Raw genomic sequence first — 14153 nt, forward strand, 5'->3', positions numbered from 1 at the left:
TTTATTGTAACCCGTGTACCTGTGGTTTCTGTCAATATATCTGGTAAATACATTAATTCATGACTTTTTTATTCTGCAATTAAATTCCATGTAACTGCTTCCATTGCAAAGCATTTTATGTGCTACAGCTTACTTAAAGTTTCTGGGACAAATCCTCATGGATTGTGTGTTATTCTTTTGGTCCCTGCCCTAGCCACGCCCACTCCCATAACCTCTGACCCGCCCATCGCCATCTTGGGACCCCCCCCTCTCTTTCTGCTTCCTTGGTGCATGCACACGTTTTCTCTGTCTCCCTCTTCTTTTATCTCTCCTCTCTCCTTTTATCTCTTTTCTCTGTCTTTCTTTCTCCCCCTTCCTTAATAAATACTTATGGCTATTTCCCGTGTTTACGTGTCTGTTACCTGCCGCCACCGTGGGCCAAGGAAGCGTGCCCTCCTGTAGCTGCTTTCTCATGGCGGGCTCCGCCAACCCACCCTGGGAATCGTTTTTTTTAAGAATAACATTGTGCACTCATATTTGGCTGAGATAAATGACTTCTTGGTCTCTTTGAGGTGAAAACTGTCTCACATCAACGTAAAGAAGACAAACATAAATTATTATAGAACGAGGAAGGTCATGCCTGGTAGCTAGTTCTAGACTCTGACTACAAATGTAGTGTCTATTGAGAAAAAGTGCTGTACAGTCACCGCTGGGCTGGGATTGGTCTTTGGCTACTATGGTCTCTCTGTTACCCTTTGAGGAGTTAGAAGCAAGGGTGATAGTGTAGGAATTCCAGGCTCCCCCTTGGACAAAAATTATTTTTTATTTATTTTGTTTTTTAACTCAAAAATTTTTTTCATGGCTTCCCTTCCTTTATCTCTTCCAAGTGCCTCCCCAGCTTCCCACCTATCTGACTCCATGCCTCGTTTCTCTTTAGAAAATAAACAAAGGAAGAACAAACCAACAAACCAGAATTAAAAACAAAACAAAAGCACAAGAGGACCCCTGCTCCTGCCCCCCTGCACAAAATTGAAAACCACAATATAGAAACAAAAGGCCGGTAAGATTAAAAAATACCCAAGCAAAGCAAAATGAGACAACCCCCGCCCCCTGCAAAATACCATTGAGTTCCTTTTGTGTTAACCGTGTACTGCTGGGCAGGGGACTTACCCGTGAGCAGGGCTTATAAACCCAGCAAGTCTATTGGCAAAAACGATTTCTTCCCTTTGCAAGCCATTGTTTGTTTGTGCTGCTGACTTGAGTTTTCTAGAAGATTGTTCAGTGAATTTGGGCTTGGGGTAGGATTTCCAACACTTTCTGAAATGATTTCAAATCCTTCAGTCATTTGTACTGCGTACTGTGTGGCGTGGCGTTCTTGGCCATTTATACTGTGTACTGTGTGGAGTGGTATTCTCGGCCGTTTGTACTGTTTGGCTGTGTGGAGTGGTATTCTCGGCCGTTTGTACTGTTTGGCTGTGTGGAGTGGTATTCTCGGTTCTCGGCTTATTAAACCAAAATATCAATTGGCTCTGAAGAGCACAGAAGATGCTCTGCCCCAAAGTATCAAATATTCAACAGATTAGCTCTCTGTGCAAAAATAAACAAGCACATCTACCTCTGTAGTATACAAACTTACTCTAATCTTACGTAAGTGCTAAAATTATATGTATACTAAATGTATTGCCTTATTTGTTTAAAATCAAATTTATGACTTAGTCTAACACAGGCCTGAACCTTATAGACAGGATCCCAGTTTGAGTCAGGCCACGCCTTCCTGCAGCTCTCGGGAACAGCTGGCTTGTTTCCTCTTTGTCACACACGATGCAAAACTTCCTGCCAGCTCTCCAAAACTTAGAAAAGTTAGATTTTCTGTTTGTTCTGGGGATTGGTCTAGAAAATCCTCAGAGAAATTCCTCAGAAGACTCCTCACTGGAACTTGAACATGTGTCCGGGTCCCCACCCCTACCCCAAAGCCCTCTCATGGTGATATTCTTCTGGTTCTTTCTCCTCCCTCAGTCCTTCCTTTAGTCTTACCCTTTCCCCTAAACCCTTTAGATTTATTTTATTGTACGCCTATGAGTGTTTCATCTGCGTCTGTAAGCGCTTCTTACAGGTCTGGGTGTCCTTGCAGGTTTAGAAGAGGGCATCATAATTCCTGGAACTGAACTTGCTACCCACGGTTGTGAGCCACTGGGGACCTAACCTTAGTCTTCTGTAAGAACAAGTACTCTAAACTGCTGAGGAATCTGTCCAGCCCCCTTACCTCGCTCTTAAAGAAGCTCTCCTTCATGTTTAAAGCGAAAGTTATTAAGCTGTCTTTCTAACCATCGTTCCTTCTCAAGTATATTGTGCCATCTTGCCCGGTCATTCTAAGAGGCTTCATTCCTGAAAGGAATCGTGTGTAAGCCTCCTTTCTGGACTGACTGCAGCTGCTCTTCTCTTTCTTTAAGTGTTAACAGTGACTATTGGATTGGATTGGATTGGATTCGATTCGATTGGATGGATGGTGGGTACATCAGAAACCCTTGTCAATTCAGCACCGGCTACACTGGAGCCAGAAGGTTAGTGAATGTTGACACCTGCTGCCCATTTTGGGAATTACAGCCTATCTTCCAATTCACAGAGCTGTGCTTGGGTTTGGGATAGTCAGTTTGGTATCAAATATGAAATCCTCAGCACAAACTCCATTTTTTATTTAATATTACTATTCTAATGTTATTGGTAATAAAATTCTCCCCCTTTTAATTTTAGATGTAAAATCCCTAGGGTTGTAGGATTAACGTTCTGCCTGGCACACAGCAGGTTATGATATTAATCAAGTATTTTCAAGCTATCTCTCATTGTAGATAAAAACCAGAGGCCAGTGGGGTTAAACAACTTCTTCCAGGTCACATCCAGCAAGACATAGACAGACTGACAGATATATATGTTATTAGAGGGTCCTGAAGAAAAAAAAAAAGAAAAAAGAAACGACTTACCACTGAAGAAGTTTAATTGTATAGCATTTACCACAGGGATTTGCCCTTTTTCAGAAGTTGTAGTGTTTTGAAGAAGCATGCGTCCTGTAATGGACCAAATTAGTTCATTAGTGTGAACTTGCTCATTGGAGGATTTCTTTGTCTTATTTAATATAGGTGCTAGAAGGAATCGTGGGGTTCTGCAAAGGATTCTAGTAAATAGTAGTGCCTCATTTTCCCATCTTATTCTGAACAGCTTAGAAAAGTAGTGTAGGAAGAAAACAGCATATCCGAAATGCTATGTTTTCCAGTAGCAGCAGTTAAATAACAGATAGTGGCTTTAGGTCTTTTAGCTACACTTTCTTATTCTTGGAACAGAATCAGGCAATCTTACCCACCCAGTTATGGCACGCCTCCCGGCAGGTAGGTCCAGGAAATCATGGATTAAGCTCCAGTTGTGACATGGGCGATCTCTCCAAAGTTAAAGCAGGGCAAAACTGAGCCAATGGATCGTACAAAGCACACCAAATAAGTCAAATCTTTAGGGGGAAAGAAAGGGAAAGAGGCCCAGGATGGAGCAAAGATGCTCACCTCTGGTGAAGTCTATAGACATCTAGTGAACCATCTTTTCCTACAGATGCGGTAGAATGCAAGAGAGGAGGAAGATTCTGTTACAAGCTACAGACCAACACACCAGCTTCCTGATCTGAGTTCACAGCCCCCGCTATATTCCCTGCATTGTTCTCCTGCAAGCGGGCTGAGGAGGTTCTGCTTTAGAAAGTGTCGCACAAGGGACGTGGTATGAGGGAAGGAGGAAATACTGCAGCTCCGGTAAGTGTTCGCAGTGAAGAGAACCGAGACAACACCCGCGCATTTCAGATCAGTGTTAGACTCAAACCCTCCCATCCTCATGGCCCCACTCAGTGTCAGAACAAGGAATTGTTTTTCATGTTGTAAAGTTTATTATAAAAAACTTGAAAATAAATAAAAGCACCACACACTAAAATTAACCGGACCCAAAGTCTAGATAACGCCATAAACTTTCTATACAGGTAGAATAGGCATTCAGAACTTTGGCTGTAGAGTTTTACTTAATTTTACATGTTCATAAATATATAAAATGTCCATAAAATCTAGCACACTCTTGAACGTGTCAAAAAGGAAAGAGGCAGGGATTTTTTGAAGTCTATCTGTACTAGGATTTTCCTGAAAAACAGAACCAGTAGGATATATATGTATAAAAAGAGATTTATTATAAAGAAATTGGCCTATGTGATTTGGGCAAGCCCCAAATTGGCAGCAGTGTGGAGGAGACGCAGGAGCAAAGAGACGCAGCTGAAGTCAGAAGGCTGTGTGTAGGAGCATTTCCTATTGCTCAAGGATGCTGGGTGTTTGTTCTGCTCAGGCCTTCAATGGGTGGGATGAGGCTCATTCACATCACATGGGGGCAGTCTGCATTATGACATTTCAGTGATTTAAATGTTAATTCCTTTAAAAAACAACTGTCAACTTCACATATAAAATCAAAGGGTACACTGATTTATTTTTATTTTTTATTTTTTTGGTTTTTCGAGACAAGGTTTCTCTGTGGCTTTGGATTTATTTTGACCTTTAGAAACTTATATTTTTGTTGCTGTTGTTTTGTGATTTTGAGTACACCCTTACTACTTTCACTTTTTTTTTTTAAAGACTTACAGTCCTACCTCCCATGTCCCAGTAGCGCAGGCATGAAACACCAGGCCCGTTTGCCATCATAATTTTTGCTGTAATTTGTGCTTTATGTACTTAATTTTTTTTGAACTATTGTTAATTGCTTGAGAATCAGCTTTGTACTCAGTAATACCCATACTGGATGCATTTTTTGTTTAAAAGTAAAACGAACAAGAATAAGACTTAAACAGATAAGCAACAACTATAACCATTTTCCTAATCCATTTGAGTAACCATATCGTCAAAGCTGCCCGGATAACCAAGGTGCCTGTAATTCCATCTGGTCACCAGGGGGCGCAACTGTCTCCTACCCAGGGAGCTAGGAAGGAAGTTGAGGAAGTCTTGCCATGACTTAAATGTAAATTTTATTTAAAAAACCCGTCAAGTTCACATATAAAATCAAAGAGCGCACTAATTTATTCCCTTTTAACCAGAGCTGGACCGGGAGTGTCCTTAGCCGTATCCAACCAAGGGGGGGGTCCTTTCAGGGACCAGCAGGTTTACCTGGACACCCCTGGCAATTCCGAGGCTCCTGGGCGCACAGGCCTCCTCAGAGGGGTGACAGCTACAGTTCTATCGGCGTGTTGGTCACTTTGTGCTCACACGTGGAAAACGCAAGACCTCAACCCTCTGAGTAACTAACTTCCTGTTACTTGGAGGAAAAAGAGAAAAAGCCACTTCCGGCCTAGGGGCTGCCTTTCAGGAACTGTGTTTGTGCTGAGAGCAGCTTTAAGCTTGAGCCACCTAGAACCAGGTACAGAATTCCTTGGCGAAGGTAGAAAAAGCCCGTGGCAATCACAGCGCTGGGGAGGAAGAGGCGAGCACATTACTGAAATTCGGACCCGCCTGGTCTACACAGCGAGTTCCAGGTGAGTCAGAGTTCCAAGGTTAGACCCTGTCTCACAACACAAACTGAAACCAATGGGAGTGAACTTAGGAACCCCGAGCCCAGCACTGTGGCTGTGTTTGGTGTAAAGCCAGACCTGGGAGGTCAGGGGTAGTGTGACCTCTTCATACTGGGCAGCACGTGTGCCTCAGTACCTCCCAAACAATCCGTGCGCACCTTGTCTTGAACGTTCTTATTCATGTTTTAGTTTACGTTGTCAGCGTATTGCTACTCTTTAAAGGAATGCTTACCTGTTAACTGGCGACAATGCGTCAGTGGACCGGATGTGAGGACTGAAGGAACGAATCGAGAAAAGCGCTTAGGTTAGTATCTAATATTAATATGTAAGACCCCAGTGCTAGGCAGCTACTGCTATTACTGGGTGTGCAGTCCGGAGGATTCACTACCTCCTGGGACCGCTGGAGATGTCTGATCTCTGGCATCCACACACTCCCAGTAAAAACAACTGGGAAAGCTTGGCTGTCCTTGGGTGGGTGGGGGAGGTGAGTATCCTCTGCCGCTTTTACTCCCACCCTGCAATTCTTGTCACTTCAGTTGCTTAAGTAGACACTAAATCAGGTTGACAGCAGGTGGCTCCAGAATACTGCGGATGTTTGCCCTTCGTTGCCTACTAACAATTAGTAATTTAACGAGGGCTTATTGAACAGACTGTATACTGCTGCATAGGGCTTACAGGAATATTGGGATAGTTAAGACTGTGAATGGGAAACTGACTTCAGGGAGAATTTAAATGATTCATTACTCTAGTCTTTTTTTGCAAAACCCCACCCCCATATTAAATTTATTTAACAAATATTTATTGGATATTTTCTCTGTTCCATATACTATTCAGTCATTTGAGGTGTATCAAATAGAGCAAAGATCTTAGACTAGCGTGTGAGTGGGCGGGTTACAGGATTAGGCAGAGTAGTGAATACAGACCCATTAGGAAGGCAAGATTTAAACAAAGGCCAAAAACATGGAATGAGAAAGCCAAATGGAGAAAAGAGTGTTCCAGAAACTAATATATATATATATATATATATTATGTATGTATGTATATGTGTATAATATATACATATATAATATATATGTATTTATGTATGTATTAGAGCAGTTGCATTAGCCTCTTTATAGATAAAATAATTTCCCAGGGAAGTGAAGGAACGTCAAGGATCTTATAGGAGGTCGTTGACAAGGCTGCTCTAAGTCCACCTTCTCATTTCTAGTCCTGTGCTCATTCACCAGATCACATAGCCTCTCTCTTTGTCAAGATGACAGAACTTTCTAGTAAACCTGTGCCATCCATAGCTTGCTAAGTGATGTTATGTGTTTGGGCATAATTCTACCTATTGGGTAATGCCAACATGCCTCTGGTTCTTCTTTTTAATGTCATCTATATGCATATTTATTTTGCTTAGGGCTATGGATAGTAGAAAAGAGGCAACAGGCATGGCCCTTTTCTTTAAAGGATCACTTTGTACACTATCAGTTTTGGCTTTCGTTTTCCCTCTTTCATTGACTGTATACCTCCACCCCCACCCTGCAGCAGCCCACTAACAATCTTTTTCCAGTTTAGAGTTAGGTCAGGCTCTTAATCCTGGTTCCCCAGAGTTCCTCTGCTGCCACTTGTTAACTAACCAATCTTCTTAATTTCCCAAGTTAGTAAGTCTTGACTACCTCTACCCCATGCGGGACTGGTCGGTCCGTAGGGCTGGGTTTATGTTTGATTCTGTATTACTCAATTAGATGTTGCATCTGAATCCTCGTTAGTCCTATATACTCCCCCGTCACCCGAATCCTTGGTCCTTAGACTCCTTTCACTTGGTTAGCGACTCTGTGTCCTCCAGTTTGCAGCTTGCGTCTCTTGGACACTTGTTGAGTCGTGGGGATGAGCCTGGGCCATTTCTCTCTGCCTCTGGCTGTGAGAACTTTCATGTACCAACTCCCTTTCTCTCCGGCCCACACATGCTGGGAGGAGACTGTGGTGCCTTCTGTGAGAGTCAAAGTGCCGGGTTATGGCCCGGGTAAGACAACAGTGAGGGACAGAACAGCAGTTTGGGGCAATTAATCGTCAGAGAGTGAGAAGTCGGCCTGAGAGGAGAGCTTGGGAACTCAGTCTAGAGGAATGAGGAAGATGGCACTTCCTGGCCTTGAGGAAGCAGCAGAATTAATAGGGTAAGGGAGGAAGGAGGTGGGAGGACAGCACCGTTTGTGTGGGCCGGTGAGATTAGCTTAAATGGATCGGAGAGGGTGTGTTTCGGAGTGGAGGTGAAAGACAGACAGACGGGCAGGTCTGAACTGGAGCAGGCCCTGGGGCACAAGCTTGAGAAGTCGGCGTTGCAAAATCATGAAATGTTCTTAAATTCTCAGTTCCTGGGAATCTGAAGTGAAGACATAATGACACGTGTCAGAGGACCTGCATAGCCACCTTCCTGACTTCATTTGATTTATTATGTCCTCCAATGCCCCCTATTAAAGGGACCTCCTTGATTATTTTTTTGCCGTGTCCTATTTATTACCTGTTTATTTGCTCATCCAGGCTCCTCGAGCTTACCCTGAGAGTGAGTGCTGCCAGAGAGGTAGGATCTGGTTTGGCTCCCTGCCAAATGTCCAGAACCCAGCACAGTATCAGATACACAGTCAATGTTCCGAAAGTGTTTGTTGAGTGAATAAATACCAAAACTAAGCTTATTTCTCCAATTTTACTCCTTTTTTAAACCTCTGAGTGCTTGTGGGACAGTGGTGGCCCACACCTTTAATCCCAGAACTCAGGAGGCAGAAGCAGGTAGAACTTGGTGACTTCAAGCCTGGCCTGGTCTACAAAACAAGTTCCAAGACAGCCAGGACTACACAGTACAATCCTGTCTTGAAAAACCAAAAACCAAAACCAAAACCCAAAACACCTCTGAGTGCTTGAATTCTGTTACTGCTGAATTCTGGTACCACCTTTCTTGTCTGTTAAAGTCAGAAATGTGGCCTTCACCTTGATGAAGCCATAGGTGTGGTACTTGGCTGTGAGGACTGTAGTCCCACAGAGGTGTTCTTGCTTACTCCAGGTGACTCAGATGACCTGGAATTTCAGATGTAAAGACTGAAAGCATCGACATGAATGAACAGTGAGCCTAAAGGAGCAGGAAGTCATGGCGAGCCCAGGCCACCTGGAAACTGTCCATGTGCATCTCTGAAGAAAACCATTGCATTAGTTGTTTTGTCTCCTTGGTGGCGAATCACATGACGGTAAAGATGCCAAGCCCAAATCCTGGCTCTGCCCCTTTCTCTGCCTGTGCGCAGAGAGTGGCTGTTTAATACCCTGTGGTTTAACTGCCTGGTATTTGCTTCTTTGATATGTGTAGAAGAGAATAACACCCCTACCTCCAAGAGTTTGAGTGGAGGTTAGTGTACAGGAGCTTCTTAGAGCAGGGCTCAGATGTGGGAAATTCTTAGAGCTCTTAGCTATTAGTGCCTAATGAGCCATTTCACTATGAATATGTTGTCATTTGGAGCTGCTAATCACATAGGAACTGACCTTTGTAAGGTGTGGCTAAGGGTGTCATTGGAAGGGCAGTTGAGGTTTGTTGAGCGAAGACTGAATTCCTCAGAAGTTGGCAGTTGCTCCAGAGGGAGGCTCCAGATACAGATGGGATTGCTTCCGTTGGAATGCAGACCTAGATTTCCAACACAAGGAAATGTTAACTCTCTGCAGGCTTCCCAGAACACAGAGAGAACTCTGGCACTGTCTTGTTCTTGCTTTGTAAGAGAATATAACCAAGTCTAAAGCCAGGGAAGTGAGGCATGTTGTTAACGCGTTCACATTACTCTTCTACTTCCTTATTCTCTCGTCCTAAACCAGAAGAAGCAGAAGTTTTAAATGTAACTTTATGGGGATTATGAAGACCTTTAAAGAGGAAATGAAAAACTCCCTTAAAGAAGTAGGGGAAAAGACAAACAAAAATTGGAAGAAATTAATTAATTAATTAACTCTTAAAGAATAGCAAGGGGAAAAAAACAAACAGGTGAAGCAAACAGTTCAAACAGTTCAAGACTTGAAGACTAAAATGGAGACAATAAAGAAAACTCAAACCAAGGGAATTCTGGAAATGCAATGCAGTGGCATTTCAAGTATATTTTAATAATAAATACTGCCTGAAGATCTGAGAGTAAAAGAGTCCCACTGGTCAGCCTTACAGACCAGATTATGGTAACACACACCTTTGATCCCAGTAGCCACAATGACATGCACTTTTAATCCCAGTAGCCACCCTAGTTGCTACAGAAATTGGGTGGTGTATGCCTTTAATCCCAGTGGTTCCTGCCTTTGGCCTTAGCCCTAGAGAGGAATATAAAATGGGGCTAGACAGCTCTAAGACACATAATTTCATCCTGAGATTCTGGGAGGTAGGATTGCCATTTTAGCCTGAGGTCAAGGTAAGAGCCAGTCGCTGGGGGTTTTGCTTTTTGAATCTTCAGGTTGCACCCCAATTTCCAACCCTGAGTTTTTAATTGCACATCAGTGGAAAATCTGAGTAAATGGATGGGAACTACAGAGGAAAGCATAACCAATAGAATATAAGAAATGGAAGAGACAATCTCAGGTGTTAAAATACTGTTGAGGAAAACGTCAAAGAAAACATTAAATCTAACAAATTCATAACGAAAAACATAAAGGAACTCTGGGACACTATGAAAAGACCAAACCTTAGAATAATAGGGATAGAAGGGGAAGAAATCCAGCTCAAAGGCATAAAAATATATTCAATGAAATCTTAAAAGAAAACATTCCCAACCTAAAGAATGATATCCCTATGAAGATATAAGAATCTTACAGAACACCAAATAGACTAAAACAAAAAAAAAGAAAAGTCCCATCACCATATAATAATAATAAAAACACAAAACATACAGAATAAAGAAAGAATATTAAGAGCTGCAAAGGAAAAAGCTTAAGTAACATATGAAGGCAGATCTATCAGAATTACATCTGATTTCTTAGGGGAAACAGTGAAAGCCAGAAGGTCCTGGACAGATGTGCTGCAGACACTAAGAAACCACAGATGCAAGTCCAGACTATTATACCCAAGCAAAGCTTTCAATCACCATCAATGGATAAAACAAGATAATCCATGATAAAACCAGATTTAAACAGTACCTATCTGCAAATCCAGCCCTACAGAAAGTGCTAGAAGGAAAACTCTAACCTAAGGAAGCTAAGTGCACCCACAAAAACACAGGCAACAGATAGCCTCATACCAGCAACTCCCTAAAAGGAAACACACAAACACTACCACCAAAAAATAACAGGAATTAACAATCATTAATATCTCTTAATATCAATGGACTCAATTCACCTACAAAAAGACACAGGCTAAGAGAATGGATATGAAAGCAGGATCCAGCCTTCTGCTTCTTACAAGAAATACACCTCAACCTCAAAGACAGACACTACCTCAGAGTAAAGGGTTGGGAAAAGATTTTCTGATCAAATGGACCTAAGAAGCAAGCAGGTATAGCTATCCTAATATCTAACAAAATAGACTTCAAATTAAAATCTATCAAAAGAGATAGAGAAGGACACTTTATACTCATCACAGGAACAACCCATCAATATGAAGTTTCAGTCCTGAACATTTATGCCCCAAATACAAGCGCACCCACATATGTAAAAGAAACATTATTAAAGCTTAAATCACACATCAAACCCCACACATTAATAGTAGGAGACTTCAATGCCCCACTCTCCCCAGTGGACAGGTCAATCTGACAGAAACTTAACAGAGAAATAAGAGAACTAACTGATGTCATGATTCAAATGGACTTAACAGACTTCTACGAAACATTTCACCCAAACACAAAAGAATAGACCTTCTTCTTAGCACCCCATGGAACCTTCTCTAGAACTGACCACATACTCGGTAACAAAACAAACCTCAGCAGATTAAAAAAAAATTGAAATAACCCCTGTATTTTATCAGATCACAGTGGTTTAAAGTAAGAATTAACAATAACATTAATTGCAGAAAGCCTAGAAACTCATGGAAATTGAACAGTGCTCAGTTGAAACACCCCTGGGTCAAGGAATTAAAAAGAAAGAAACTGAGCACTTCATATAATTCAATGAAACTGAAGGCACAACATACCCAAGCCTATGGGATACTTAGAAAAGCAATGCTAAAAGGAAAGTTCATAGCACTAAGTGCCCACATAAAGGAAGTGGAGAAATCTCACACTAGTGACTTAACAGCACATCTGAAAGCTCTAGAACAAAAAGAAGCAGACTCACCCGGGAGGAGAAGATGTCAGGAAATAATCAAATTGAGGGCTGAAATCAATAAAATAAAAAAGAAAACAATACAAAGAAGCAATGAAACAAAGAGCTGGTTATTTGAGAAAATCAACAAGATTAACAAACCCTTATCCAAACTAATCAAAAGGCAGAGAGAGAATATTCAAATTAACAAAATCAGAAATGAAAAGGGGGACATAACAGACAAAGAGGAAATCAAGAGAACCCTTAGGTCATACTACAAAAAACCTGTACTCCACAAAATTGGAAAATGTAACAGAAATGGACAATTTTCTGGATAGGTACCACATATCAAAATTAAATCAAGATCAGGTGAACAATTTAAATAAACCTATACTCTCCAAAGAAATAGAAGCAGTCATCAAAAGCCTCTCAACCAAATAAATCCCAGGGCCAGATGGTTTCAGTGCAGAATTCTACCAGAACTATAAAGAAGAGCTAATACCTATATTCCTCAAAGTGTTCCACATAATAGAATCAGAAGGAACATTGCCAAATTTTATGAGGCTACAGTTACCCTGATACTGAATCCACACAAAGACTGAACCAAGAAAGAAAATTACCGACGAATCTCCCTCATGAACATTGATGCAGAAATGCTGGCAAACAGAATCCAAGAAAACATCAAAAAAATCATCCAAGATGATCAAGTCATCTTCATCCCAGAGTTGCAAGGATGGTTCAACATACAAAAAACTATCAGTATAATCCAGCATATAAATAAACTGAAAGAAAAAACCATATGATCATCTCATTAGATGCTGAAAAAGCACTCAACAAAATCTAACTCCCCTTCATGATAAAGGTCTTAGAGAGATCAGGGATACAAGGAACATATCTAAACATAATAAAAGCAATATACAGCAAGTTGACAGTTGATACCAAATTAAATGGAGAGAAACCCAAGCGATTCCACTAAAATCAGGAACAAGACAAGGCTGTCAACTCTCTCCATATCTATTCATAATAGTTCTTAAAGTTCTGGCTATAGCGATAAGACAACAAAAGGAGATCAAAGGATTACAAATTGGAAAGGAAGAAGTCAAACTTTCAATATTCACAGATGATATGACAGTATACTTAAGTGACCCCCAAAACTCTATCAGAAAACGCTGATAAACATCTTCAGTGATGTGGCCAGATGCAAGATCAACTCAAATAAATCAGTAGCTCTCCTATATACAAATGATAAAGAAGCTGAGAATGAAATAAGAGAAACATCACCATTCACAATAGCTACAAATAACATAAAGTATCTTGGAATAACACTAACTAAAGAAGTGAAAGACCTGTTCAAAAAGAACTTTAAGTCTTTGAAGAAAGAAATTAAAGAAGATATCAGAAAATGGAAAGATCTCCCATGCTTTTGGATAGTTAGGATCAACATTATAAAAATGGCAATCCTACCAAAAGCAATCTATAGATTCAATGCAATCCCCATGAAAATCCCAACACAATTCTTCACAGACCTTGAAAGAACAATGCTTAATTTCATATGGAAAAACAAATAACCCAGGATAGCCAAAAAAAACCCTGTACAATAAAGGAATTTCTGGAGGCATTATCATCCATGACATTGGCATTGACCATAAAAACAGACAGGTTGACCACTGGGATCGTATTAAAGACCCAAATATTAATCTACACACCTAATTTTTGACAAAGAGCTAAAATTATGCAATAGAAAAAAAGAGCATCTTAACAAATGGTGCTTGCATAACTGGATGTCAACATGTAGACATGTTGCAAATAAATACTGGAAAACAGTATGTAAATAGATCCATATCTATCCCCATGCACAAAACTCAAAACCAAATGGATTAAAGACCTCAATATAAATCTGACCACACTTGCTCTGATAGAAGAGAAAGTGGGAAGTAGCTTTCAATGCATGGGCACATGAAACCACTTCCTAAATATAACACCAGTAGCACAGACAGTAAGAGCAACAATATAAACAGGACCTGCTGAAACTGAGAAGCTTCTGTAAAACAAATGACACAGTCAGTAAGACAAAAAAGGAAGCCTACTGAATGGGAAAAGATCTACACCAATCCCACATCAGACAAAAGACTGATCTCTAAAATATATAAAGAATTCAACAAATTAAATATCAAAATTTCAAAAATCAAATTAAAAATGGGGTACTGATCTAAATTGGCCTTGCTCTGTAGTCAAGTTTTACATGGATTTAGTTGGGCATCAGTTGGTTGCAGGGGACTGCTTGTTGGTTCCCAGCGCTCCCCACTTGTTCATCTTGGCCACCCAAAACCAAAATAATCACAAAGAAACTGTATTAATTAAATCCCTGCTTAGC

At 40.9% G+C, this 14153-nt stretch overlaps 1 protein-coding gene across 1 annotated transcript in view; it reads right to left on the reverse strand.

The window, feature by feature from the left end:
* Nucleotides 1-5331: 5331 nt before the first annotated feature.
* The window catches only part of Hrnr (hornerin), a 32970-nt gene continuing 24148 nt past the window's right edge, over nucleotides 5332-14153 (reverse strand). The window contains exons 3-5 of the mRNA XM_050129334.1: nucleotides 9062-9200; nucleotides 5784-5825; nucleotides 5332-5449 (exon numbers count right to left, since the gene is read on the reverse strand). Coding sequence (XP_049985291.1) covers nucleotides 5332-5449; nucleotides 5784-5825; nucleotides 9062-9200 — 299 coding nt within the window. The remainder of the gene's footprint in view (nucleotides 5450-5783; nucleotides 5826-9061; nucleotides 9201-14153) is intronic.

The sequence above is a fragment of the Alexandromys fortis genome, unplaced genomic scaffold, assembly GCF_014885135.2.
Source record: "Alexandromys fortis isolate MF-2015 unplaced genomic scaffold, M_Fortis_MF-2015_v1.1 scaffold_299, whole genome shotgun sequence".
Taxonomy (NCBI): Eukaryota; Metazoa; Chordata; class Mammalia; order Rodentia; family Cricetidae; genus Alexandromys; species Alexandromys fortis.